The following is a 24,703-nucleotide window of genomic DNA, read 5'->3' on the forward strand; positions in this document are numbered from 1 at the left end:
ACTGGAGGTAACAAAAGGGGTAGTGGACTCCCAAGGCAGTCCTTTGGGGCCAACTACCCCTCATGTTACCTGCAGTAAGTTCCACACAGTGGGTTTGCTGAGAGGTTGTAAGAGGCCATGCCCCCCTTTCTACACCACTCTACAAACTCTCCTCGTCACACACTCTTGATTGGGGGAAGAAGTCTGCTTTAATCCTGAGTCCCTAAGGTAAATCGCCCCTTCCATAACACAGTTACAATCTCCCGACAAGATAATTGCCGCTGCTAGATATTCTAATGCCACTGTCTCCACTCTACTATAGCAGTCTGGGCAGTCATTACTGAGTGCATACACATTCGGCAGGCAAACCTCTTTTCTGTCTAAGGCCCAAAAAAGGATGACATGCCTGCCCTCTGCATCAATCACATGCCCCTTGCGGTTGGATAGAACCCCAGGGACCACCAAGATAATCTCTTCCTGTGCATACCCAGAGTAGAAAGTGGCATAAAGCTGTCTTTTCCACCTCTTCCGCAGACTGAGCAGCAGTCCCCCAGACATGGAATTCCTGCAGAAAGTCTATGGAGGCTCTGTATTGTTTTTAGGTACCTTACGTAGTTTTTCCAGGTTGCCCAGACCTCTAACATTCCATGTCATAAGTTTAAATAATTCACCCGCCATTTCCCATTTGATTTGATCCAGTCTGGCACCTTTCCACTGGTTCCACCTGCTCTGGGCTGCCCACCTACGGGAAACGGGAGTGGGGAACCAGTATATTGTTATGCAAGAGCAGTTTAACGTTCCCCAAAACAGTATAAAAATAGCAACATGACTCTTCCCCCCCCCGCACCCCCCCACCCCCAAACACCTGCACCGTCTCTTCTTCATCAACCCTGGCCACCTTGTCAAGCCACTGGGGCCCGATCAGCGCTGCACCACTTTCTCGGGGTCTTCCGATCCGCCACTCCCCTTCTCTGCCTTTTTCATCTACGACTCTCCTCAGCCAGCTAGACCCACTGCGATCGCAGCACAGCTGACCCATTCTGGTGCTTCTCAGCTGCCCTATCTTTGGCCCGGAGCAGCTATTCACACCGGTACAGGATTTTTTTTGTATTTTAATGTAAAGTAGGATCTTATTACCATACCTAACAATATTTTAACCTTTGTTTGTATCAGTGAATTTCTTTTTTTTAAAACATTTTTTAGAAAAGTTCTCAGCAAACTCCCTCACTGAGCATACATTTTGACTGTACTCAGTAGAGGATTGGACACAGGGCCGTGCCTGCCCCCTAAAGCCTGCAGGCAGACCACCCCTGCCACGTGCGGCCTTCAGCCGTATGCAGTGTGAGATTGGCTAGCTCCAGGGCCTGACCTAGGGCTGGGCCCTGTGTTCAACATCCTACAGGCCCTAAGAACACCTACCTCTCATTTACATTTAGAAAATGTTGTGGTACTCCCCTGGGACCACACAGGAGGGCTGTGCTGGGTCCCGTGTGAATTCTGTGGTTTCTCACAGGGCCTCACTGGGTCCCATAGGGCCTAAGGCACAATTTTTAAAAATAAATTGTGTCTGTGTCCTGTAATGGAGGCCACAACTTCTCTGTTGATGTTTTAGCAGGCCAATCAGATTCCCCAATTCCATGGTACTGAACTGGCCGACAGGAAAAAAAGAAACAACCATTGACCACTGGGGTATTGGGGCACTGCGGTATTCCAGGCCAATGACTTGTGAACCTTCATTTCTCAAAAATGGCTGATATGATTTTTACCAAATCTTCCCTTCTTTTTCTCAGTACCCGCTTGACAGATTATCTGCTTGCAAAAAGCTATTTTGCACTTTCATAGCTCTAATGCTACACCGGTTTATAGTGCAATGTGTACAAAAGAAGCTTGGATAATGTCATCAGTGATGTCATTTGAGACATTAGCAGTGATGTCATAAATGATGTCCTAGAACGTGTCATGAGGGATGTAATCTGTGAGGTCTTAAGCAGTGCTTGGTGGGTCTGCAAGTTTTAGTTAACTCTCCTAACCTAACTATAACATTACTTGAGCCATTGTTTTTTTCAGTGACTTTCTACGGGTTTCTTCTAAACAAAAATAGATCTTTTTATCATACCTAACTTGTTGTTTTCAGTGAATTTTTAACCTAAAGTAATATTTCATTACCATACATAAAGCGAACTCACCGCCATGCATGTCTCAGAATTGGCCACAGGGTCTTATGTTTTTTAAAGGAGGAAAGCTTAGTAGCCCTTCTCCCCAAGCCTTATTAGGCCCTGTGGAACCCATCCCCTAGGGCAGTTTTTTTTTTAAGGAAGGGGTCCGTGCGGCCCACCCTCCCCAAGCCCTTAAAAGGTCTTGAGTCCCAATCCCCATTATCATTCGGCCCCCTCCTCTAACCTTCAAAAGACCCTGGGGACCCTATTCCCCAGGGTTGCATCACTTTCAAAAAAGGACCTACCTGAGCCTCATTAAGCCCTTGTTCCCAAGCCCCTAGGTCCCTATGTATTTTCAAGGGGAGGGGCGCCAAGTTGCCCCCTCCCCCTCCACGAGCCTTATAAGGCTCTGGGGATTTTTTTTTTTAACTGGGTTCGAGCGACTCTTGCGAGGGTCCCTCAAACCCAACCGTCAAGATATCTATTTTCTTTTTTTAACCTTATCTCACAAAATACTGAACCAATTTATACCAAATCATAAAAAGTACAATCTGAGTACCAAGATTTAGCTTCCTGCTAAATTTGGTGTAATTCCGTTCAGCAGTTTGTTCTGTAGCCCTTCTTAAAGAAGTCTATGGAAAATGCAAGGGGATTGTGCGTTTTGGGAACAACCTTCTTTCTCGGCACCTGCGTGACGGATCCCCCAGAAACTTTCCATGCTCAAACTAATCAAAAAGTAACACCTTTTTGGAAGGTTTTTGTGGAGATTCATCAAATGGGGCCAAATTTATTAGCAACATAAACAATGCTTTTCCTATGGAACAGCTGACCTAACTATAACTACCCGCCTCTGGGTAATGCGCATATATATATATATATATATATATATATATATATTCACTGGAAAAAACAAAGGTTACAGGGACGTTATAGTTAGGCTGACATTTTACTCGTACAAAACCAAAGAAATTCAGCAGTTCTAGTTAGCTGAGCGAACTATAGCTCGTGCCCCGGCAATGCACTGCTTATGACCTCACATATTACATCACTCATGACATGGTCATTGTCACCACTGATGACACCAATTTCGGCCCAGGTGACCCCAGCCACCTAGGCCAGGTCTTAAAATATTATTTTTTTATGGGGAGACGGGTCCTGGGGGGACGGAGCCCTTGCAGCCCCACTCTGCGGGCCAGCTTTGGCCCAGGGACTTCATCCCCGGGATATGGCAACCTCATTGGGGACAGTAGCGGGAGCCTCAAGGGCCCCGCGGTCCAGGCCGGCTCCCGCGGTCCCAGCCGGCTACCACATTGCTTTTTACACGCAGGGACCTGCTGACATGCAGCTCCCTGTGTGTAAATAGCAAAGTGTGCTTCGTTGTGAGCAAGCGAGAGCAAAATGCTCTCGCTTGCTCAAAGCGGAGCACAATGTTTGGGCATGGCGGGAGCAGTGCAGGGACTCATTAAGCAGTGGTAATATCATGGAATCTGACCTTTTCTACTTTAGTAGTAAATGTGTGAACCTGTGTTTATTTTCAGTGCCATGGCATAGATTAATTTACAATGGCAGTGGAAAGAAATATGGCCAAGAAGCAGCTCGACATGGTGCGAGGAGCCGGGAATCATGGTATCCTGACTCGCGGCCCGCCGAGCCTATGCATGAGAGGCTGGAACGATCAGTGGGGGCCTGCGGGAGTCACTGGACACCATTCTCGCATGGAACCAGCCACCGTATCAGCAAACACCCTTTCTCCCCGAGTCATATAACACCAACAAGTTACCCCTGTGCATTGCCTCCAACCCAGGTGAACTGTGGGTGATGTAGTCAGGATTCCAAGACTACAGAAGGCGTGCATACAAACAACAAGGGGCGGAGCTCTCCAACCAATGAGGGAGCACGAGGAGGCACTTTATGTGGAGAGGTTATGGCGGTACCTGTGTGGAGGCATCTGACGAGGCGAAGGGTCGCCGAAATGCATAATGCCCAGTGTCCACATTAAAGGCTCTCAAAAGGATTCCCCTGTGTGGCCTCTCACTTCTTCGTAGTGAAGGTGTGTTTTGGATGTTTTACACGCTGGCCAGTAGCGTGTTTAGAGGCTCCGTTCCATTTAAGAGGCCGGAGCATTGCTGGCAACAACTGTGTACTTTACCAAGGTTTTGGTAGCTCCGGCCAGCCTCGGACTGCGGAAGCTCGGAATTGGACTGTCTGCCAAGAAGCAGCTCGACATGGTGCGAGGAGCCGGGAATCATGGTATCCTGACTCGCGGCCCGCCGAGCCTATGCATGAGAGGCTGGAATGATCAGTGGGGGCCTGCAGTAGTCACGGGACACCATTCTCGCATGGAACCAGCCACCGTATCAGCAAACACCCTTTCTCCCCGAGTCATGTAACACCAACAAATTACCCCCGTGCATTGCCTCCAACCCAGGTGAACTGTGGGTGATGTAGTCAGGATTCCAAGACTACAGAAGGCGTGCATACAAACAACAAGGGGCGGAGCTCTCCAACCAATGAGGGAGCAGGAGGAGGCACTTTATGTGGAGAGGTTATGGCGGTACCTGTGTGGAGGCATCTGACGAGGCGAAGGGTCGCCGAAATGCATAATGCCCAGTGTCCACATTAAAGGCTCTCAAAAGGATTCCCCCGTGTGGCCTCTCACTTCTTCGTAGTGAAGGTGTGTTTTGGATATATATATATATATATATATATATATATATATATATATATATATATTCACTGGAAAAAACAAAGGTTACAGGGACGTTATAGTTAGGCTGACATTTTACTCGTACAAAACCAAAGAAATTCAGCAGTTCTAGTTAGCTGAGCGAACTATAGCTCGTGCCCCGGCAATGCACTGCTTATGACCTCACATATTACATCACTCATGACATGGTCATTGTCACCACTGATGACACCAATTTCGGCCCAGGTGACCCCAGCCACCTAGGCCAGGTCTTAAAATATTATTTTTGTATGGGGAGACGGGTCCGGGGGGGACGGAGCCCTTGCAGCCCCACTCCGCGGGCCAGCTTTGGCCCAGGGACTTCATCCCCGGGATATGGCAACCTCATTGGGGACAGTAGCGGGAGCCTCAAGGGCCCCGCGGTCCAGGCCGGCTCCCGCGGTCCCGGCCGGCTACCACATTGCTTTTTACACGCAGGGACCTGCTGACATGCAGCTCCCTGTGTGTAAATAGCAAAGTGTGCTTCGTTGTGAGCAAGCGAGAGCAAAATGCTCTCGCTTGCTCAAAGCGGAGCACAATGTTTGGGCATGGCGGGAGCAGTGCAGGGACTCATTAAGCAGTGGTAATATCATGGAATCTGACCTTTTCTACTTTAGTAGTAAATGTGTGAACCTGTGTTTATTTTCAGTGCCATGGCATAGATTAATTTACAATGGCAGTGGAAAGAAACATGGCCCAATAAAGTACATTTTAAAGGCGAGCTCTAATAAGTGCTGATTCACATATTTATCACTGTAATGCAAAGGTCAACGCCCATTTCTCAAACCCTATTCGGAAATAAAGCACTTGCTGTGGCTGCGTTGTAAAAGCAGACTTGAATGGGAATGGGTGTGGAAGGCACGGTTCTCAAATGGTTTCCCTCTTTCCTCTCGTACAGATCCCAAATGATTAAGATTGCAAACAGTCTCTCCTCTCCACTGGTGGTTGGTCAAGGCTTCCCTCAAGGTTCTATCCTTGCTCCCACTCTGTTTAATCTCTATCTGGAACCTCCTAAGCAAATCTGGAATCCTCTACCATCCCTATGCGGATGACACCCAAATCTACCTCAAGGTGTCTTCCCCTCATGATCTCTCACTACTCAGATCTACTCTCAACGTTATTCACAACTGGATGTTAGTGCACCAACTCATTCTCAATCCCTCCGAAACTGAATACCTCCTCTTATCTAGCTCTCTCTCCCCGCCACCTGTTCAATCCTGGATGGATCAGTTGAATCTACTCAACAGTAAACCCATCATTGTGGACTGCGCTAAATACTTAGGTGTCACATTTGACAAAAGACTCAACCTAATCTCACACATCAATTCCATGGCCAAGAGCGCTCATTATCAGCTACGCCTTTTATGGGGGATTTGTCGGTCCTTCCCGGAGAATGACCTAAAAACCTTGGTCCAATCGCTAGTTCTCTCTAGACTGGATTATTGTAATTCTCTTCTGACTGGCCTTCCCAAATATCACGTCTCCCCCCTCAAATCCGTCCTCCATTAAGCAGCTCGCTTCATTTCAGGGTCCAAACGAAGTGACCACATCCCTCCTATCCTGTCTTCTCGCCGATGGCTTCCCATCGAGGCTAGAGCTATCTACAAAAGGGCGTGCATCACTTACAAAGCTTTGCACTCTTCCTCCCCTCGCTATCTGGCGAATAAACTGAAATTGTCTGGAGGCTCAAGACCTTCTCGGAATGCGGAAAAGTTCCTACTTGAGCCCCCCTCCTTCAAAAGGGAAAACTTGATGGCACAATCGTTCTCAGGTAATGCGATGAGAATCTGGAACTTGCTTCCTCCTTCGCTCCTTGCCATCACCTCCATCCAGATCTTCAAAGCTTACCTCAAATCTCTTTTATTCCAAAGACACTTTCAGAACTAATTCACTCCTTCCTTAGTCATTGTAAATTTGTCACTTATATTTATATTTTTGTTTGTACATCCTGTGCTTGCTGCGTTCGATATTGTGTTTCTTTTGCCTGCGCTGTTTTGATTCTATGGCCTGCTATTTTTTGCCAGGAAGTGCTTTAGTCATTGTAAAATTTGCCATATATATATTCATATTTTTGCTTGTACAGTCTGTGCTTGCTGTGCTTGAGATTGTGTGCCTTATGCTTGGGTCGCTTTGATTCTATGGCATGTTATTTTTGTTTGTTCCATTCCTGTAACAGTTCTCTCATGTAACGTAACTGGTTCTGTCGTACAGTGCGCTGACACCTTCGGGTAAAGTCCGTGCTTTATCAAAATGCTTTAAATAAAATAAAATACATTTAAAAAATCTCCACAAGTAAATGTCAGACAAGATCGACCTTCACTACACAGCCACGAGCAGTTCCTGTAAGTTCCAGTTTGTTTAAATAAATATACCCCTATGACGTTGCCACCTTTCTGGGGGATTTACTGGCCAGGTCCTTACTTTATATTTTAAAGTTGTGGTAAGGTCATGAATAAAAATTGAAAATCTTCTGAAGTGTTTTTTCCTTGTGTGTAGATTTTTACGCGTATATTTCTATAGGTCATGAATAAAAATTGAAAATCTTCTGAAGTGTTTTTTCCTTGTGTGTAGATTTTTACGCGTATATTTCTAAAGAAATATAATTCCAGCTTTTTCTAAATTTTGTTCTGGGATTGACAAAAATACCCGCCATTTCGTAAAATGCTGGCTGATAGTACCCGTCTCATTTATACGTTCTGTTACCAGAGTGCATTTATTGTATCATTCAGTTGTATTCACCCGTGTACACGTTTTGACATTTTGTCGTGATATCTGAATATCTAGCCTTTTCTCCTGGATAGGCTCTTACCAAAGGCTAGCCCCATTTTCACCTTTGGGAGAAGTTGCAGTAATTCTGTTCTACCGATTATTCACACTGCTGATGTTATTGTACCTTTCTTTGTATGTCCAGCATGCGCCGCTGCTGCTGGGTTCACGCGTGGTGAGGCGTGTGAAAGCCGCAGGGCGGATAAGATAAGACCCTGCAGCAGATGGGTGCAGGCACTTTCTGTTTTCCTTCTTGAATCGGTGGTGTCTGGGTTGAGGTAAGTCTGGTGTGTGACATGGCAGAGGTGTCCCTGGCGGGAGCACGAGGAAGGCGTGGAAGGGTCGTGTTTATCTGTTTGGAGTAGTTTGCTGTTTTAAGGCCCCGACATTGTCTTGCTTCGCGGGGCATCTGTAATTAGTTGTAGTTTAGAGGACAGTTTTCTGACACGTCCGAACTGTTGGGGATTGTTTTGTAAGCAAATGCTTAGCCTGACCTGATAAAGGCAGATTGGGTTTCCCTTGTTTATTTTTCTAGTGTACGTTTTTTTTTCTCAGTTTTTTTGTGGTTTGGGCGAGTAGCATCCCATCGTTTATAAGGGACAGTGTTGACCTTTTAGGGGGTTAGGAAGATGGCGAGGATTTTTTTAAATTTATTTTTAATTTGCAATATTGCCTAAGGTATTTTTTTTTTATTCAAGTTTCAACTGTCTGTTATTCTTACATACTGGCTCTAAGCATGGCATCGGCGCCTGTTTTCTCAAGTTACTGGTTAGTGCTCACCACAATTGTTTTCGCCTAAAAAACACCGAAAATGCAATAATAACCTGAACAAAATGGGTGCAAATACCGGTCGCATATGTTGTCCCTTATTTTTGTTCACAACTTTAACTCGGACACAAAATATTTTCAGGAAGATGTCGTATCCGGAATTGCCGAGTTGAGTGTTTAAACCTGATTTTTGCACCAGGGTGTAAATGGCTTTATGTTTAGTTTGCTGCTGTAACCTTCTAGCAATACTAGGATGACATATTTCTGAATGTATGCAGTTCATTGGTGCAGTTCTTAATTTGAAAGCTGTGCCCCCGTCATTCAAGACCTTCTTTACGGCCACAAGAGCATACTTTTACAAAGTTATTAAAAGATGCGTGCACGGCGCAAGGAAGAAGTGTGCACGTCTTGTCCTGAAAAAAGAAGCTGAATGTCTGCTGTTCAATGTAAATGAAATGCGAGTGCTTGATTTATCACACGACTGAAGTACATAACAAACCACTGTATCCTGTAGCATTCCCATGCCTTCTTTGCATTACTAACTCAGGCCATTGTTTTATAGGATGACCATGAAAGCTGTGGCTCCAGCTCGACCAACCGCAGTACCACAGAAAGTTCCAAATCTGTGACCAAGCCACGTCGCATCCAGCAGACTGCCCCCACCGATCCCGACTTACCACCAGGTGACTTACACTAAACTCTGCATAACTATGCCGACATGTATGGTGTTTACAAATGTGCGCTGTTTGGGAGAACCTGGATGGGTATCGTTTTTGTAGGACTTTATATTGCTCTTCCAGTGTCTGTGTCCCTGGACGCCCAATGATGTGTTGTCAAATGTTTGTCATCTCAAGCCTTGTTGCTGAACCCACTTCACCCTAGTTGACTAAGGTTTCTGGCTAGAGCATAGTGAAGGCCGACTTTTGATAGTATTCAGGGCCTGGGTTGCAGTAGTCCTTGAATTCATTCCCGCCCTGGGCACCGCACCCAAACCGCACCCAAACCGACAGACCATGCACGAAACCTGGGCTTCATCCTGGACTCCTCCCTCTCCATGACCAGGCAAGTCAACAGCGTCTCCTCGGCGTGCTTCAACATCCTACGCATGCTACGGAAGATCTTCTGGTGGATCCCCACAGAGACCAGGAAGACCGTCACCCAGGCCCTCGTCACCAGCCGACTGGACTACGGCAACGCCCTCTACGCCGGGACCACCGTCAAGCTCCAGAAGAGACTCCAGCGGATCCAAAACGCCTCAGCCAGACTCATCCTCGACATCCCACGATCCAGCCACATCTCCGGACATCTAAGAGACCTTCACTGGCTCCCCGTCAACAAGAGAATCACCTTCCGCCTCCTCACCCACGCACACAAAGCCCTACACGACCAAGGCCCGAGCTACCTCAACAGCCGTGTCAACTTCTACGCTCCCAAACGCCACCTCCGATCAGCCAACCACGCCCTCGCCGCCGTCCCCCGCATCCGAAGAGCGACTACAGGAGGAAGGTCCTTCTCCTACCTGGCCGCCAAGACCTGGAACTCCCTCCCGTCCGACCTGCGCCTGACCCAAGACCACCTCTCCTTCAGGAAGAAGCTGAAGACCTGGCTGTTCGAGCAGTAGCGGCCCCCCCCCCCCCCCCCCCCCCCCAGCGCCTTGAGACCCTACGGGTATGTAGCGCGCTTTATAAGTGTCACTGATTGATTGATTGATTGATTGATTCTCTGCACCACTGGCAGCCAGCGGAGAGCTTTCAACTAGTTGTACGTGATTCCTTTTCCAAATGAAGGTTAGGCAACGTTTTGTCACCTCAGTTTGCAACATTGAAACATTTTAGTAATAGTTTTAGGAGCCCTTGATAGACCACATTACAATACTGCAAGTCTACCCATCACAACTGCTTGCGTTCAGCTCTATCTAGTAGGTCATTTTCAAGGAGTGGAAGGCTTTTCCTTATTGTTGCTTAACAATTGAAGATTAATATCCATGACAGCATCATTGATTTGGAAGCGCTGTTTTAAATGTAGTACCCACTTTTATTATTTTCTATGAGGTGGCTCGGAGCGGGCCTCTGGCATCAAGATAGGAGGCACAGAATGTTCTGTGATCCTCCCATTTCCAATATCTGTTTTCACTTTATTCAGGTAAAGACTGATTTATTTCATAATTCTAGTTTATGTGACTTGGACATTCTGTAATGTTTGTCTGAGTCCTCTAATTCATTTGCCAGATCGACGTGAAGTTGGGTGTCATACGTGTACACCTCCAAATGAATCTGATGGCATTCAAATATGTGTAGATATTGAACATCATGTGTGGTAGGATAAATGCCAATGGAGCATTTCTTGTCACTATTAAAAGTATTGACTCTTCTGATCCCATGAGCATGACCTCTGGGTGGATTTAGAGTAAAGAGCAGATTCTATCCATGACTATGCCCAATAGCCTGTCTGTGGATTGCATCTTTTCAGTGAAATCTCATGGGTCACAGTATCATAGGCTGCTGAGAGGCTCAATCTTACTTGCATTTACTAGGGAGTGTTTAGGTCTCGCATAAGCAGCGCTTGCACAGACTCTTCGAGACCGACTTATCTAGGATATGGGCTAAAAAAAATGCCCATCTTTTTCATTGGTTCCTAATCTTTAGAAATGTTGGCTTTTCATTGGTGAATACACTTAGTAGTCCCTCCTTTTGGAATTGTGTATCCTCCCATGAGAACAGGCCCTCTTACGTGTGTTCTTACTGTTCCGGTTATTTATACTTAGAGAGCACTCCTTAATGTTCTGTTTACTTATTCAATGAAACTTCAACTGCTTCACTTGCTTGCAGTCCTGTTATTTCATTTGCTTGGTCCCTAGATCATTTGCTTGGTCCCTAGATCTCCCCAGGCCTCCCCCTCACCCCTTCAACAACACTGCTCCCGGCCCCCACTATCCCTCCGAAGCCACTGCTGTTCTGCTCACAACACTACTTGCCCGCCCCTAGCATTGAAATCTTATGTTATTTTACATTTCTAGCTTTTATTTGTATAGCACCTCTGTCCATGCGCTCGGGGGAAATTAAACGCCACACTCGAACGCTGATCCTCAGTCGGTGGATCTCACCGCTGCACCATATCCTTTCCTTGGCCATGTTGAAGGATGCAGTACCATATGTGGCCAAAAAAAAGTCCTGTGGAACACCTAGTGACAGCATTTGGTACTGCACCCACTTGTTGTTTACTGCTGGGATATTTTTCTAATCTAACAAACATTTTATTTTTGCAGTGCCAATAACTCAAACTGTCAATAATCTGAGACCTATTGCTTTGCAAATGCTTGTTTTCCAATGTTGGTACAGAACACAATTGGTCCTAACGGGAATTATTCAAGTTAAATAATAAATAAATTCCCAACACCATGGATAAAATACACTTCAATGAATTAAGTTCGCAATTTTGTATTGAATATCAAGTTATACAATATATTATAACACAAAGTTCAAGGCCATGTGCATTTTGCACAAATCCTTTCACCGCACTGGCCCGGCAATTCTGTACCCCATAGTTACGCCTTATGCACTGTCCAGAGCCCTGCGCTCTAGCTCTTTACAGCTTGCAACTACTTCTAAAATCAATAAAGCTCGCTGGGGCGGTCGCTCCTTTTCCCATACTGCGGCCAAGCTTTGGAACTCTCTCCCGCTCTCCCTTCGAGAGAACAATAACCGTATGTCCTTCAGAAAGGCCTTAAAAACGCACTTGTTCGCAAAAGCGTGTTGATCCACCCTGAGCTCGCCACAAGCAATCAGTCAAAAGCGCTGCGAGGCCTCTGGGTAGTTACGCGCTATATAAGTGCAATTTTTCATTTCATTTCATTTCAAAGTTGCGCAGTAAGTGCTGAGTAGAGTGCACATGAGTTGGTAAGAAGGGAATAGGAAATTCAAGTGCCAATATATACAAACAATTCAGTTAGAGCCTGTCTGGAAACACTTTATATAATGATAATCCACAGTTATAAGATACAGCGTATAGATTGCATGTTATCTATATGTGGATGGTTATCCCAGTACAGGTCGATGTAATTAAAAATGTCAACGTTTCAATTTCAAGAAGGTGGAGAGGCCAATTAACCCTTTCACTCACTGTGGAGCAACTTTGTGAAATAATATATTGTATAACTTGATATTCAATACAAAATTGTGAACTTAATTAATTGAATTGTATGTTATTCATGGTGTGGGGTACAGTTTATTATTTGACTTGAATAATTCCTGTTGGGACCAATTGTTTTCTGTACAATACCTTACCCAGGTCCTACGGTCGACTGGTTTTCCCGATTTTTATGTCATGGTCTGTTTTCTAATGTTGACAAGTAGTTTCTGTATTGCACAAGTATGTAAACTGCTTGATGGTCATGTAGGAGACTAGGATGCTTTAGTCATTCTTGAAGGTCCCTTTTTTATTTAATTATTTGTGGAACCTTTTTAGGCTACCCAGGGCAGGAGTCCCAGATCAATCAGGGGTTACTGCGCTCAGACTGTGACATTTAGAGCCTTTTACAACGGGTGTCCTGGCACTGAGCCCAACACTGGGCACCAAGAGCACCTCTTTAGCACATAACCCACAAAGTCGCAAAGCTGAGCAATCCATTGGTTACTCAGGAAGAGGGTGTGGAGTTAGTGTCTTCGAATTCAAAAGATCATCTATGAGCAGCCAGTAAATCAATGTCCAGCCATGGGTTTTACTTAAAAAAGGAAAAGCTGCTTTACTTCAACACACAGCACAGTACTGTACATAAGACTCAAAGTGTACTCTAGATGTTAACCCAGTATTGGAATTGTTGCTCATTGTGCGACTGCGACTGAACAGCTCCTGCTCTTTCAGCACAGACAGATCCCAGTCATTAACCAGCCAAAAATAGACCTTGCCCTCTCAAGGGAATCCCCCAGGGAAATTGTCCTGATCTGTTGATGGATTCCGATGTGACCACAAGTGACATAAACCCTGCGCACACATCATGTACATACTCAAGTAACACATGTACAGGTGTCATCCTTGTTCCACATGGATGGAGCAAAAAACCTGGTTTCAGAGGACTAGCAAACAAATGTAAAAATCTAGCAGAGGCCAGTTGCTGACTTCCCCTGCCAGAAAACATGTAAAAAGATCTGTCCTGCCACTATAATCTTGTCCATGTTACCCACTGTCGGCCTCATCAGCCCTGAGAGTCAGAAAAAGCAGGACTTGCTATGATGAACTCTGTTTGGGGGTGCATGCTCATCAAAGACAAACAGGGACATTTTCTGTCCCAATATTTTTCTTCTTGAATTTCTCTAGGAAAAGGAAGGTTAGAAATTGATCTTTATAGTTAGCCAAGATGGGAAGGTCTGCCATTGGTTTCTTCAATAGTAAAGTGATAATGGCATGTTTGATTGGGCAAAGGCACAGACGCCTTGGACAGAGAAGCATTTAACATGCCAGGTGAACACATATGGAAGAATTACTGTAGGCTGGGTGGCTCAGATTCACTAACCAGGATGGACAGGTTGCTGGTCAGGAGCCTGTTCGCCCCCCTCCTCCTATTGAAATGGCCAGGACTTTGGGGGTGTTATTCAATTATCATCTTTCCCTTGAATCTTAGATTGCTTCTGTGGTGAAATCTTTATTCTGGATTTTAAAAATGTTACTATATTTTCTGTGGTGGGATGCTCAGAAAATAGTGGTCTAAGCGCTGATTCTCTCCAGGTTAAACTATTCCAACGCTCTTTATTTGGGTCTACCGGAGTATCTTATACATCGGCTCCAAGTGGTTCAGAATACCATAGTCCGCTTCTTGTATAAACTCACAAGATGGACTTCTGTGTCTCGGTTCCAGAAAACAGCTGCACTGGTTACCAGTGAGCAAAGGAATCTCAATCAAAGCCCTAAGAATTGCTTACCATGCTTTTCATGGAGTAGGACCTAAATATCTTAATTCCAGGATTCAAGAATATTGCCCTTCAAGGGAATTTTGCTCAAGGGATGCACAGTTACTAGTGGTTGCGGGCATGAAGTAAAAGAGACAGGGTGGCTCATCCTTTTCGGTACAAGTCACTTTAATTTTGAAACAGCTCCCTCATCAACTAAGGAATATGCTTGATGAGACGTCATTTTGGAAAATGTTCAAAAACGATTTATTCAGATTACAACACGCCACACGGGATCTGTAGTTGCCTTTGCACCGGAACACTAATGAGTAGCCACACGCTTTAAAAATTGATTCGTTCATTCAAACATTATCTTGTGAGTATTTTCTACTTTTATTGTCTGTCTCATTATATACCTCCAGTAGGATATTAGTGAATGAATGGACCACACAGTAGTAAAAATGGAATGATTGTTCATTTGTTGATGTTTTTAAAAATTGAGGCAAAGTTATAGATTTTCATACTGTACGTCAAACTGTGGACCACTGCAGGGGATCATGTTGCGATTCGAGTTCTGCAATAGAACAAGAACATATCAGTCCGTTAAGGGCTCATAGTAATCCAGGTTTGGATGAGTCTGTTTTTAGAATAGGGGAATAATAATAGAGGAATAGGACACTTGGAAGTCTGTTTGGTAATAGCGTGCAAAGTCTGGAGGACTAAAGAGTATGTCCAGCCTCTGTTTGTGGATTTCTCTGATTGTTGGCTCTGCTAAGTGCCACAAAGCCTGTACATGGTTTGCCTAAGCCTGCGTCTCTGAGAGGGAGTTGCATCAGCTTTGAGGTTAGTCTCTTTCAAGCCTGGTGGGCAAGAAGGCTTTCTAGTCCAGAGTAGAGAAACCCTGTCAGGAACCCTGCCTAAAACAGACAGAAGCGTGTATCCAAAAAAAAGTACTAGGGACCTGTGTAGGTGGCACAAAAGGTAACCAATGTAGCTCATGCCCCAAGTCTAATCACCCTGCTTTGATGTAAAATGCTAAGAAAACAGCGTGCCTGTTTTTTTTAGCTAAAATAACAGTTGATGGACAGAATGCAGAACAATGTCATACATCCTCCCCAGTACAGAGATCTGGGCCTAAATCCATCGTTTTTTTGCTCACCATGCCATTCCAGTTTGAACCCAGCCAGCCAGCCATATGCAAATCAGTCCTTGACCCTGTGCCCCATGGAAACAGTCTAGCCCGAACTGCCAAGCCAGATCCTCCCTGGACTGGAAAAAGCATCCTAGGACTGGTTTCGGGCTTTCAGCCCTCATCAGCCAGGATAACTTGATTCCAGAGGCATGGAGAGCACAGGACTCACGTCTGAGCATACCCGTCTCACTTGGGGTGACAAATGCTAAAACAACAGTTGATGGACAGAATGCAGAACAATGTCATACATTCACCCCAGTACAGAGATCTAGGCCTAAATCCATCGTTTTTTTGCTCGCCATGCCATTCCAGTTTGAACCCAGCCATATGCAAATCAGTCTTGACCCTTTGCCCCATGGGAACAGTCCAGCCCGTTTTTTTTTTAGCTAAGCCGAGTTAGAAGTGCAAGAGAATGTTGTTTAGTTCAAACCTATGTCGCCGACAGCCATTCTAAGGATCCTGGCTTGCAGTGCCCCAGAAAGCGAGAAACATAATCACTCAGACTGTGGCATAGGGATCTTTTGGATTCGGGTCTTTACTGATGGTCACAATGCCACCAGCCGCAGAAGCCCTAGATCCTCTGTTTGACAATTTGGCTTGTTCAAGATGATCTTTGAGTTTAACTTTTTTTTTACCTATTAACATATGAATGGGGTTTTATGGCTGTTAGACCACAGGTGATCATTTTGGGTATCCGTTTGTAATTAAACATTTAGGCTTTATTCAGATTTGTCTTAGTTACATCCCTCACCTTTAGTGGAGTTGTGTCACTTATATAGTCTATATTTATATTAAGCTCAGTCAGATCTTATCTTGTACCTCTCTAGATGGTATTGTATTTTGTTTCTTGATTCTGATATTTATCACTTGACTCTATGGTGTTGTGCTTTTTGGATCCTGCATTAATTTCTCGACTGGTTGCGTTGTGTGCTGATACCTGTGATTACCGCCTAACTGTATAACCTTGAGCTTATTGATTCCTACGTTTCGCAATACTTCTTGTAGGCCAAGATTTGAGCTGTAGACATTCAGTGGAGCGAGTTTGCATTTGAGATATAGGATGCAGACACATACACAAACAGAGACTCAGAATTGAGCGCATCGGTTAATGCCTTTTCTTCTGTGCAGGATTAAAGGTCTAAGGATCCAAGTTAGGCAAACAGACATGTGCTTATATGTCTGTGTGCACCAACGTGCACTTCACAGTTCTGTGAATACACAACAATGAGCATACAAGCATATTTAAGTGCCAGATACTATTACATACAAGGACAGTCGTAATCACGAATGCCTGAGTGCTTGAAGATATACCATATTTTTGAGGCGTAAACCAACATGTATTTAATGGTTGATTTTGAATGTTTAGCTTTGCATAAGATCCTTAGTTGTATAAAGCCACAGAGCATTTTTCATATGGCGTTGATTTTATCTCTATTAAGAAACTATAAGTATCACTGTTAGTTTTATTCCTTAGAAACCTTTTGTGATGTAAGCCCCTGAATCAGAGTTCTAAGCACTATATACATTGTGTTATCACTTATAAAGTATAATTTGATGTGTTAAACCGAGTACTTTAATTAAACATCTTTGAGCACAAACTGTAAGTCTTCTAATAAATAAATAATGAAAAATAACTGACCCTTAAATGTTCACAGTTCTTGTTGAAGAGAAATGTTGCCAGAGTGGCTTTCAGTGCAGTGCACTGCCAGATCATGCAATACCTTAATTTGGGGTGGAATACAGGTTAGGTATAGTAATGCACATTTTTGACCAGCGATGTGTGGCAGGTGGCACGCTACAGTTTTAGAATCGATATCAAACGGACATTTATTTAAAATAAATATTCAGAGTGTGAATCGAACAGAAAAAGTGGATCCTTAGAACAATTCTTAAGACTTGAACTTGACCAAACCTTCCAAAAGGGAAAGTCTGCGGTTACTACGAGGGCCTGTAGCCCACTTTCGTTTACAGATAGCTTGGTTTGAATGTTGTCGGAGGTTGGCCAGGGTGCATTTACTCTTTAGTTTCTTCTTTACCTCTCTCCTGCCCCTGACTTCCTCTCACACAACTTTAGATTCCTCTTGTCCTTTCATGAGCTTAGTAGAAATTCTTGCATCGCAAAGTATTCTCAAACACCAGCATGGCATTGGAAAACCTTTTTAAAAATATAAAACGGGTAACTCATTTTTAACGCTGACAGTCTTGACTTTTGCCAGTAAACTGGCAGAAAAAGCAGATTAAACCAGCTTTTATCTAGCACTTTTTTTAATTTATGAAGAGACAGTCTACCACTCCTGCTATCTCTGTAAAACTCAAATGTAATTTAATGAATTGTTGGGAACGATCGAAATAAAATATTGTTTGAGCTCGAATAAAAAACAGATGCTGCGTAATATCTTTCTATCTAATGACAAAATAATGCATTTTCTTGGCTGCAAATGCAAAGCTTTCAAACAGGAATGTGTTTGTTTCAGAAGGACCGTAGTGTAAACCATGTCAATTTTTGTGATAGCTTTATGTGCTAACAGACAGACTTATGAAGCCAGGAAGCTGCCAAGCACATTACTCAAAGATGAAAATTCCCTGGCAGTCAGAGAAAACAAATATTTTTAAACTTAACTCACAGCTAAACATAGAACATTGTTTATTTAGTTCATTGCTTTTTCGATGGAACAAACTACAATTGTTAAAATAGTCCATTGTATTATTCGCCAATATTTAAGTGGTGTTAGGTTCCTGATCATTCACATGCTTGATTTGGGTAGTGATTTTTAAAGCTCGGAAGAGGCGTAAGATTAAATTTTATCAATTTGTAGTTGTGTAACTTGTGTGCTACTTCTCCTTCACACCCCAGTGAGCTTCCTGCAGGCTTCACCGACTGACTGCATCAATTTTAAGGAATGTTTTTGCCTTGTTCCCCTTTTTCTCTTTGTGCAACCACATATTTGCCCTTTGTCGCGCATGCTAGGTCCCACCAAGTGCAAAGTGTGGGCAGGGCAGTTCTCACTTGCTGGTCGCATGCAGCATGACTTCCATGTTGAACCCATATTTTTCTTTGCACGTCCTGGTTGGGAGCAGGGATAACTGTACATGTTGCGGAAAAATGTTGTTTGGGCACTTGGTAAACACTAATAGATGATGTCCTTCATGTTCAACCACTAAAGACATCTACTAGGTATGAGTTATTCATTATTACCTTACACCTCTAGCTGCGACTGGTTGAATGATCCATGGATCCAGTTGAAATGACTTGATCTTTGCTAGATGAGCTGCTCCTAACTGCATGAAAGACACAGTCCAATCAGTTGACTTGATTCTTCTGCAATTAAAATGTCCTGTGCTTGTATCCTTTTTATGTTCGTAATCCATCTATTCTGGAATTAAAGCAAGAGAAGCATTAGTCTGAATAAATGAAAAACCAGACACGTGTTACTTGATCCTGGTTGCAAGAGCTTATGTTACTCCAATTGAACATTGAATGGTTGTTTCTGTACTCATTTGTTATGTGTTATATGTCCAAATAATAGCTTATCCATGACGGTAGTAAGCCCCATTCTAGTCAAGGTTGCAATGTTTGCATCTTGCATTAATTATAAAGGCACTGTTGTATATTGTAGAGCCCCTTTGAGGTTCCTGTACTTGCGTATGGACAGGCCATTTGCAAAAGATAGCAAAGTATTATTGAAAAATATTTCAGCAAGATTGAGCCCTCATAGTAATTTTTTTAAAGAGTGGTGTGTTTACATAAACACTGGTGACAGTAGTAGTAGCCTGTACTTGTGGGTTTTAGGGTGACATGCCTCCAAATGCTTCCTGACACTTTACTGGTCAATTGTTGTGTGTCTATGCTTACTGGAGGCAACTCTGCAAAGTTTCACTCCTTTAGAGCTAACGAAAAGCACATTTAAATTGTGCCTGTGTGATGGACTGACTGTCCATTCTTTTTTTGCCCATGGGTGAATTAAAACTTTGTTGGAAACTGGAGCGACCCCCAGATCAATAGGCAAAAACAGACCAGGCAGGACTGAGCACAGCTAAATCTGATAATTTCAGATTGAGCTCAGACGCCTGGCACTCTGTATTCCAGACTCTGAATATATGCCTTCCAAATTGGCTCCCTCTACATGGAGGATCTGTTTTCCCAACAGCAGTGCACAGTTTTACACTCAGACCTCACAATAAACACCACCATGCTTGAATATTGAACTGAAGCAACTATGGCTGTACTTCATCAAATCCTAAGTTTGCAGTAGCAGTGATTTTGCCTGCTCCGTCCTGCAGCAAGCCCATTTCTCAGACATACCTTCTGGTACATGCCATTTCTTAGGTTCACAGGGTGAGAAATCTATGTTTAGAAGTATCTATCATTTATCTTTGGTCAAACTCTTTCAGGTGAATATTCTGTCTAAACGCTGGATCTTTCTCCTGTACACCTCCCCACTGGTGTGAACTTTTGGGAATAATTAGGTCCCAAATTTGTTTATGCACACCATGACTACTACAAGTCCTGGAGGCAGGACTCCGTTATAACACAGGCAGGTGCTACATACAACCTTCCGGTGCATAGGAACTATTGCAGAAGTTTCAAGATCTACCTGGGAGAGAGTCAAAAGAGTGTGAGTCTGTGGTTGGCTAGAATATCCACTAGAAAGAGTATTACTTTAATTTTCCATCCCCATCGGCTCGCCTCTTCTCCATCAGCTTCACTCTTACACCCCCCTTCCCACCGGCGAAGCAAAGGACAGACGGACCACAGGATCTGGCTTTAATAGATTTTAATGTGCAGGTGAGGCAACAACAGCACAACGCGTTTCGGGCCCACAAAAATTCCCCAGAGACGAGGCCGCACTCCTCCACAGGTAAGTAAACATTGTGGAGGAGTGCGGCCTCAACTCTGGGAAAACTTTTGGAAATATGGAATCACGGCGATTTCAGGCCGTGGAGGCGACGCACCACCCTGGAGCCAAGTTGGGTCTGTGCAGGGAACTTTTCCTTGTGATCGGCGAAGCAGGTATTTAAATTAACAGATTGCGTCTCACTCGGGGGCTTAATAGAGAGCTATGAAGTGGCCCCTTTAAAATAACACGAGCACCAAACCCACTGGAGGGAGTACAATGTGCGCTTATGAACTGCAAGTCCCAGGAAGCATTGTGAGAGCAGCACACCGGAGGCTAATTAAAAGCACTTAATGAGGGAACATGGGACAGTGCGGATGCACGTAAATGTGGCAGCTTGTGTTCTGGCCTCTGAGGATTAGGATTATGTCCTTGAAATGCGTCAGGCCAGGGGGGCACCGTTACGGAGTGTGAATCAGCCTGTTACAAATAAAAAGTGATGTTACTGACCTGTGGAGGAGTGCGGCCTCATCTCTGGGGAAACTTTTGGAAATATATATAATATATATATATATTTGTGTGGGCCTGGAGTTGCACACTGTTAACGAGGCAGTTGTTGATTTGTATGTTCTCCGTATCCCACACTTACTTTAGTCTAACTTAAGTTTTACCCATAAAAATCAAAGATTTCCACCTGTGCTGTAGCACAAATGCATATGCATATGCAACGATCCTTTAAGGGTTTTTGTTCTACGTTAGGAGACAGCCCTTGTCAAGATGACTTCCCATGTATGTTGGCTTTCACCATCTTCTTATGGTGGTTCTAATAAAGTTCACATGCTGCTGTTTTGCAATTATGTTTATATTATATTGTTCTATTGCACCAGCGCCTTGAGACCCTACGGGTATGTAGCGCGCTCTATAAATGTCTTTGATTGATTGATTGATTCTAAAATATGTTTTCTTCTCAGACAGCAAAATGAGTTACCTCAGGTTCTGATTTTGGCTCAGCTCAAAGTTGTGCCCTGTTTGAACAGAGAGGCTCTATGTCCTTAACTTTGCTTTCTGTGTTTCAATGTTTAGAGACACTGAATATCAATGAATGGTCAACCGCACGTATTTCACAGGGCCGCCGCCGCCGCCATCGCACCCGAACTCAGACTGACCATCAACATATCCTTCATGTCCGGCATCTTCCCAGAAACCTGGAAACGGGCAGAGGTTAAACCACTCCTCAAGAAACCCACGGCCGACCAAACTGATCTGAAAAACTACCGGCCCATCTCTCTCCTCCCCTTCGTGGCCAAGGTCACCGAGAGACTTGTGAACGCTCAGCTGACGACTTTCATCGAAGAGCACTCCATCCTTGACGCCTCCCAGTCTGGATTCTGCAGCAACCACAGCACTGAGACCGCCCTTCTCGTCGCCACCGACGACATCCGCATGCTACTCGAATAGGGTCACACCGCGGCCCTCATCCTCATAGACCTCTCCGCAGCTTTCGACACTGTCTCCCACCGTACACTCGCAGCCAGACTTCACGATGTGGGGATACAAGGAACCGCCCTCAACTGGATCCAATCCTTGCTCGCCTGTAGAACCCAGAGGATCAGACTCCTTCCCTTCCTCTCCGAACCCACTGACATCGTCTGCGGAGTACCCCAAGGATCATCGCTCAGCCCCATGCTCTTCAACATCTACATGGCCCCCCTCGCCGCCATGGTCAGACAGCATGGGCTCAGCATTGTATCCTACGCCGATGACACCCAACTCATCCTCACTCTCACGAAGAAACCCGAAGACTCCAGACCCCGCTTCGAGGAAGGAATAAAGAATGTGACAGCTTGAATGAAGGATAGCTGTCTGAAGCTCAACTCTGAGAAGACCGAGGTCCTTATCCTCGGACCCTACACGCCCACCTGGGTCACCACTTGGTGGCCCTCAGCCCTCGGGAAACCCCCATCCCTATGGACCACGCATGAAACCTCTGCATCATCCTCGACTCCTCCCTCTCCATGAACCACCAGATCAACTCCGTCGCTTCCACCAGCTTCAAATGCTGGCGCATCCCCTGCAAGACCCTCAAATGGAACTCCCCACCCCGACTGCAGAAAGATCGTCACCCATGCACACATAACCAACAGATTGGACTACGGCATTACCCTATACGCCGGAATCAACAGAGGTCTTCTATGCAGACTCCATAAGATCTAGAACGCTGCCGCCAGACTCATCTTTGGGGCTCCACGCCACGAACACATGACCCAACACCTGCGAGAGCTCCACTGGCTCCTCGTCGAGAAGAGGGTCACCTTCAAGCTCCTCACCCACGCCTACAAATCCCTCAACAACATTGGACCCAAATACCTCAACGAGAGAGTCTCCTTCCACGTACCCAAAAGGAACCTCCGTTCCCCTGACCTCGCCCTGGCAGAAGTCCCCCGCATCCGCAGAACTAGAACATGCGGGAGAGTCTTCTCCTACATCGCAGCCAAAACCTGGAATGAGCTCCCTGTGCACATCAGATGCTCTCCAACCCTGCGAACCTTCAGGAAGGACCTCAAGACCTGGCTCTTTGAGTGAACCGAGGCAGTGACTTATCCGGAACTGCCCCCTCCCCTAGCGCCTTGAGACCCTCACTGGTGAGTAGTGCGCTTCACAAACCCTTTATTGATTGATTGATCTGCTAATGACTGATAGTCATCGGTATTCAGGCAATGTCAATTTATCAACCTATACTTTGTTCTCCATAACTTAATAGCCCTACCCATTTGCACTTGTTGAAAAATATTTTCAGATTTGTGTATCCACAGGAGATCTGTTTCACCTGCTGCATTTCAAAGGCCTGTTTCAGGTTTATCTAGAAAACCTCAAGTATCTCTGAACATGTCCATCTGGTAGAGCCACATGGTGCTTTTAGGAAACATGAGGTGTTTGTGCTCTCAATGTACTCTGCTGTGTTTTTTGCAGAAGAGATGTGCGTATGATTACATTGCTCAAGTCCGTTGATTTGGCACCCATTCTGATGCAGTCACATAAACTTTGATCTCATTTTAGGACATGGCACTGACCTATCAACTTAATTCCTGCATTCTTGTGACTAAAGACATTGCCTGACTTGGTTCTCCTGCACATAGACACAAACTTATGAGTGGGATAACCGACATAGAGTGGAGAGGATCTTAAGTCTTGGTTATTCCTGCAAGGTTTCGGATTGATATTGAACATGTGTCCTACAATTGATTTAGCTGAAGATGCTGTTTACTTGAATGATCATCGTTTTCAGTTATTTTAATCCAGTACATTTCAATATAGACAATTTCAGAAAAACATTTAATTTAAATACCCTTTCGATAAAAAAATCTGAGTAATGCAAATGAAACAAATGTTTAAGTTAAATTATGGTTGGGGACAGGGATAGACACATCATTAGAGTTATGGTAACATTAAGAATTAAAGATAAAGATAAGTTTAGAATGAAGGATTAGGGTTTAGGTTAGTATGTGTACAAACATGAATGTTTTCTTGGGAGTAGGCTAAAATCAGGTCACAATATTGTGATAGAGTAAGCGCTACGGCAAGGTCTAAAGTCGGGGTTAGATTAGAATCAGGATAACTAATATCATCATGGTTGGGGTTGAAGTTATGAAAAAGAGAAGTTTAGGAACGAGGCTTGCTCGAGGGTAGATAAGGTTTGGTCTGGTCACGGTTCGGATTAAAGTATTTATTTAGGAACAACTATTGGGCAACAAGAAAAGGCTATGAGTGTGTTCTAGGGTTAGTATTCAGAAATGGCCTAGTATAGTTAAAGGTATTGTACATTTTCAAGGTATTTAAAAAACAAGTGTTAGAAAAATATAGAAAACAAATTACAAAGGAAAGGGTGAGGATATCATAAAAAGACTTTCTATTTTCAGTGCTAAATATTTATGAACCAATAGTTTTCCTTGAAATATCAATTTATGTATAAGATATAGATATAGCTATATCTTTAACATTGAAATGTTTTTAGCAAAGTGTCTATGAAATGGTATTTCACTCAAAGGTACTTTGTTGAAATGACCTGAATTCATGGCATTATAATCCTAATTAACATCTGAGGGTGAGCGGTGTTCATGGGATTACTCTTTTGCGACTACTGGTGTTGGTTATTAATTAATTCAGGTTTGGTTCACAAACATTAACTTGAAATTTTTATCAAATACTCTCATGTACTGTTTCCCCATATCGACAGATTCTTCTTCATGTGCCCATCTATCACCTTCATGTGACAATAATGCCCGCTATATGGCTTGGCTAGGGTGCCCAACAGAAGACAGTGGTGGCCGCCATACTACTAGGGACATAAGTTTGGCAAGGGTCTCCACCACTATGCTTGGAATGGCCACCATTACTTACGT

At 44.3% G+C, this 24,703-nt stretch overlaps 1 protein-coding gene across 1 annotated transcript in view; it reads left to right on the plus strand.

Annotated features, from left to right (window-relative positions):
• The window catches only part of VPS13B (vacuolar protein sorting 13 homolog B), a 2,999,480-nt gene that overhangs the window by 108,360 nt on the left and 2,866,417 nt on the right, over nucleotides 1-24,703 (plus strand). Inside the window, exon 4 of the mRNA XM_086966051.1 lies at nucleotides 8,957-9,077. Within this exon, the coding sequence (XP_086822177.1) occupies nucleotides 8,957-9,077 (121 nt within the window). The remainder of the gene's footprint in view (nucleotides 1-8,956; nucleotides 9,078-24,703) is intronic.

Source organism: Lissotriton vulgaris, chromosome 4_1 (genome assembly GCF_964263255.1).
Source record: "Lissotriton vulgaris chromosome 4_1, aLisVul1.2, whole genome shotgun sequence".
In the NCBI taxonomy this organism is placed as follows: domain Eukaryota; kingdom Metazoa; phylum Chordata; class Amphibia; order Caudata; family Salamandridae; genus Lissotriton; species Lissotriton vulgaris.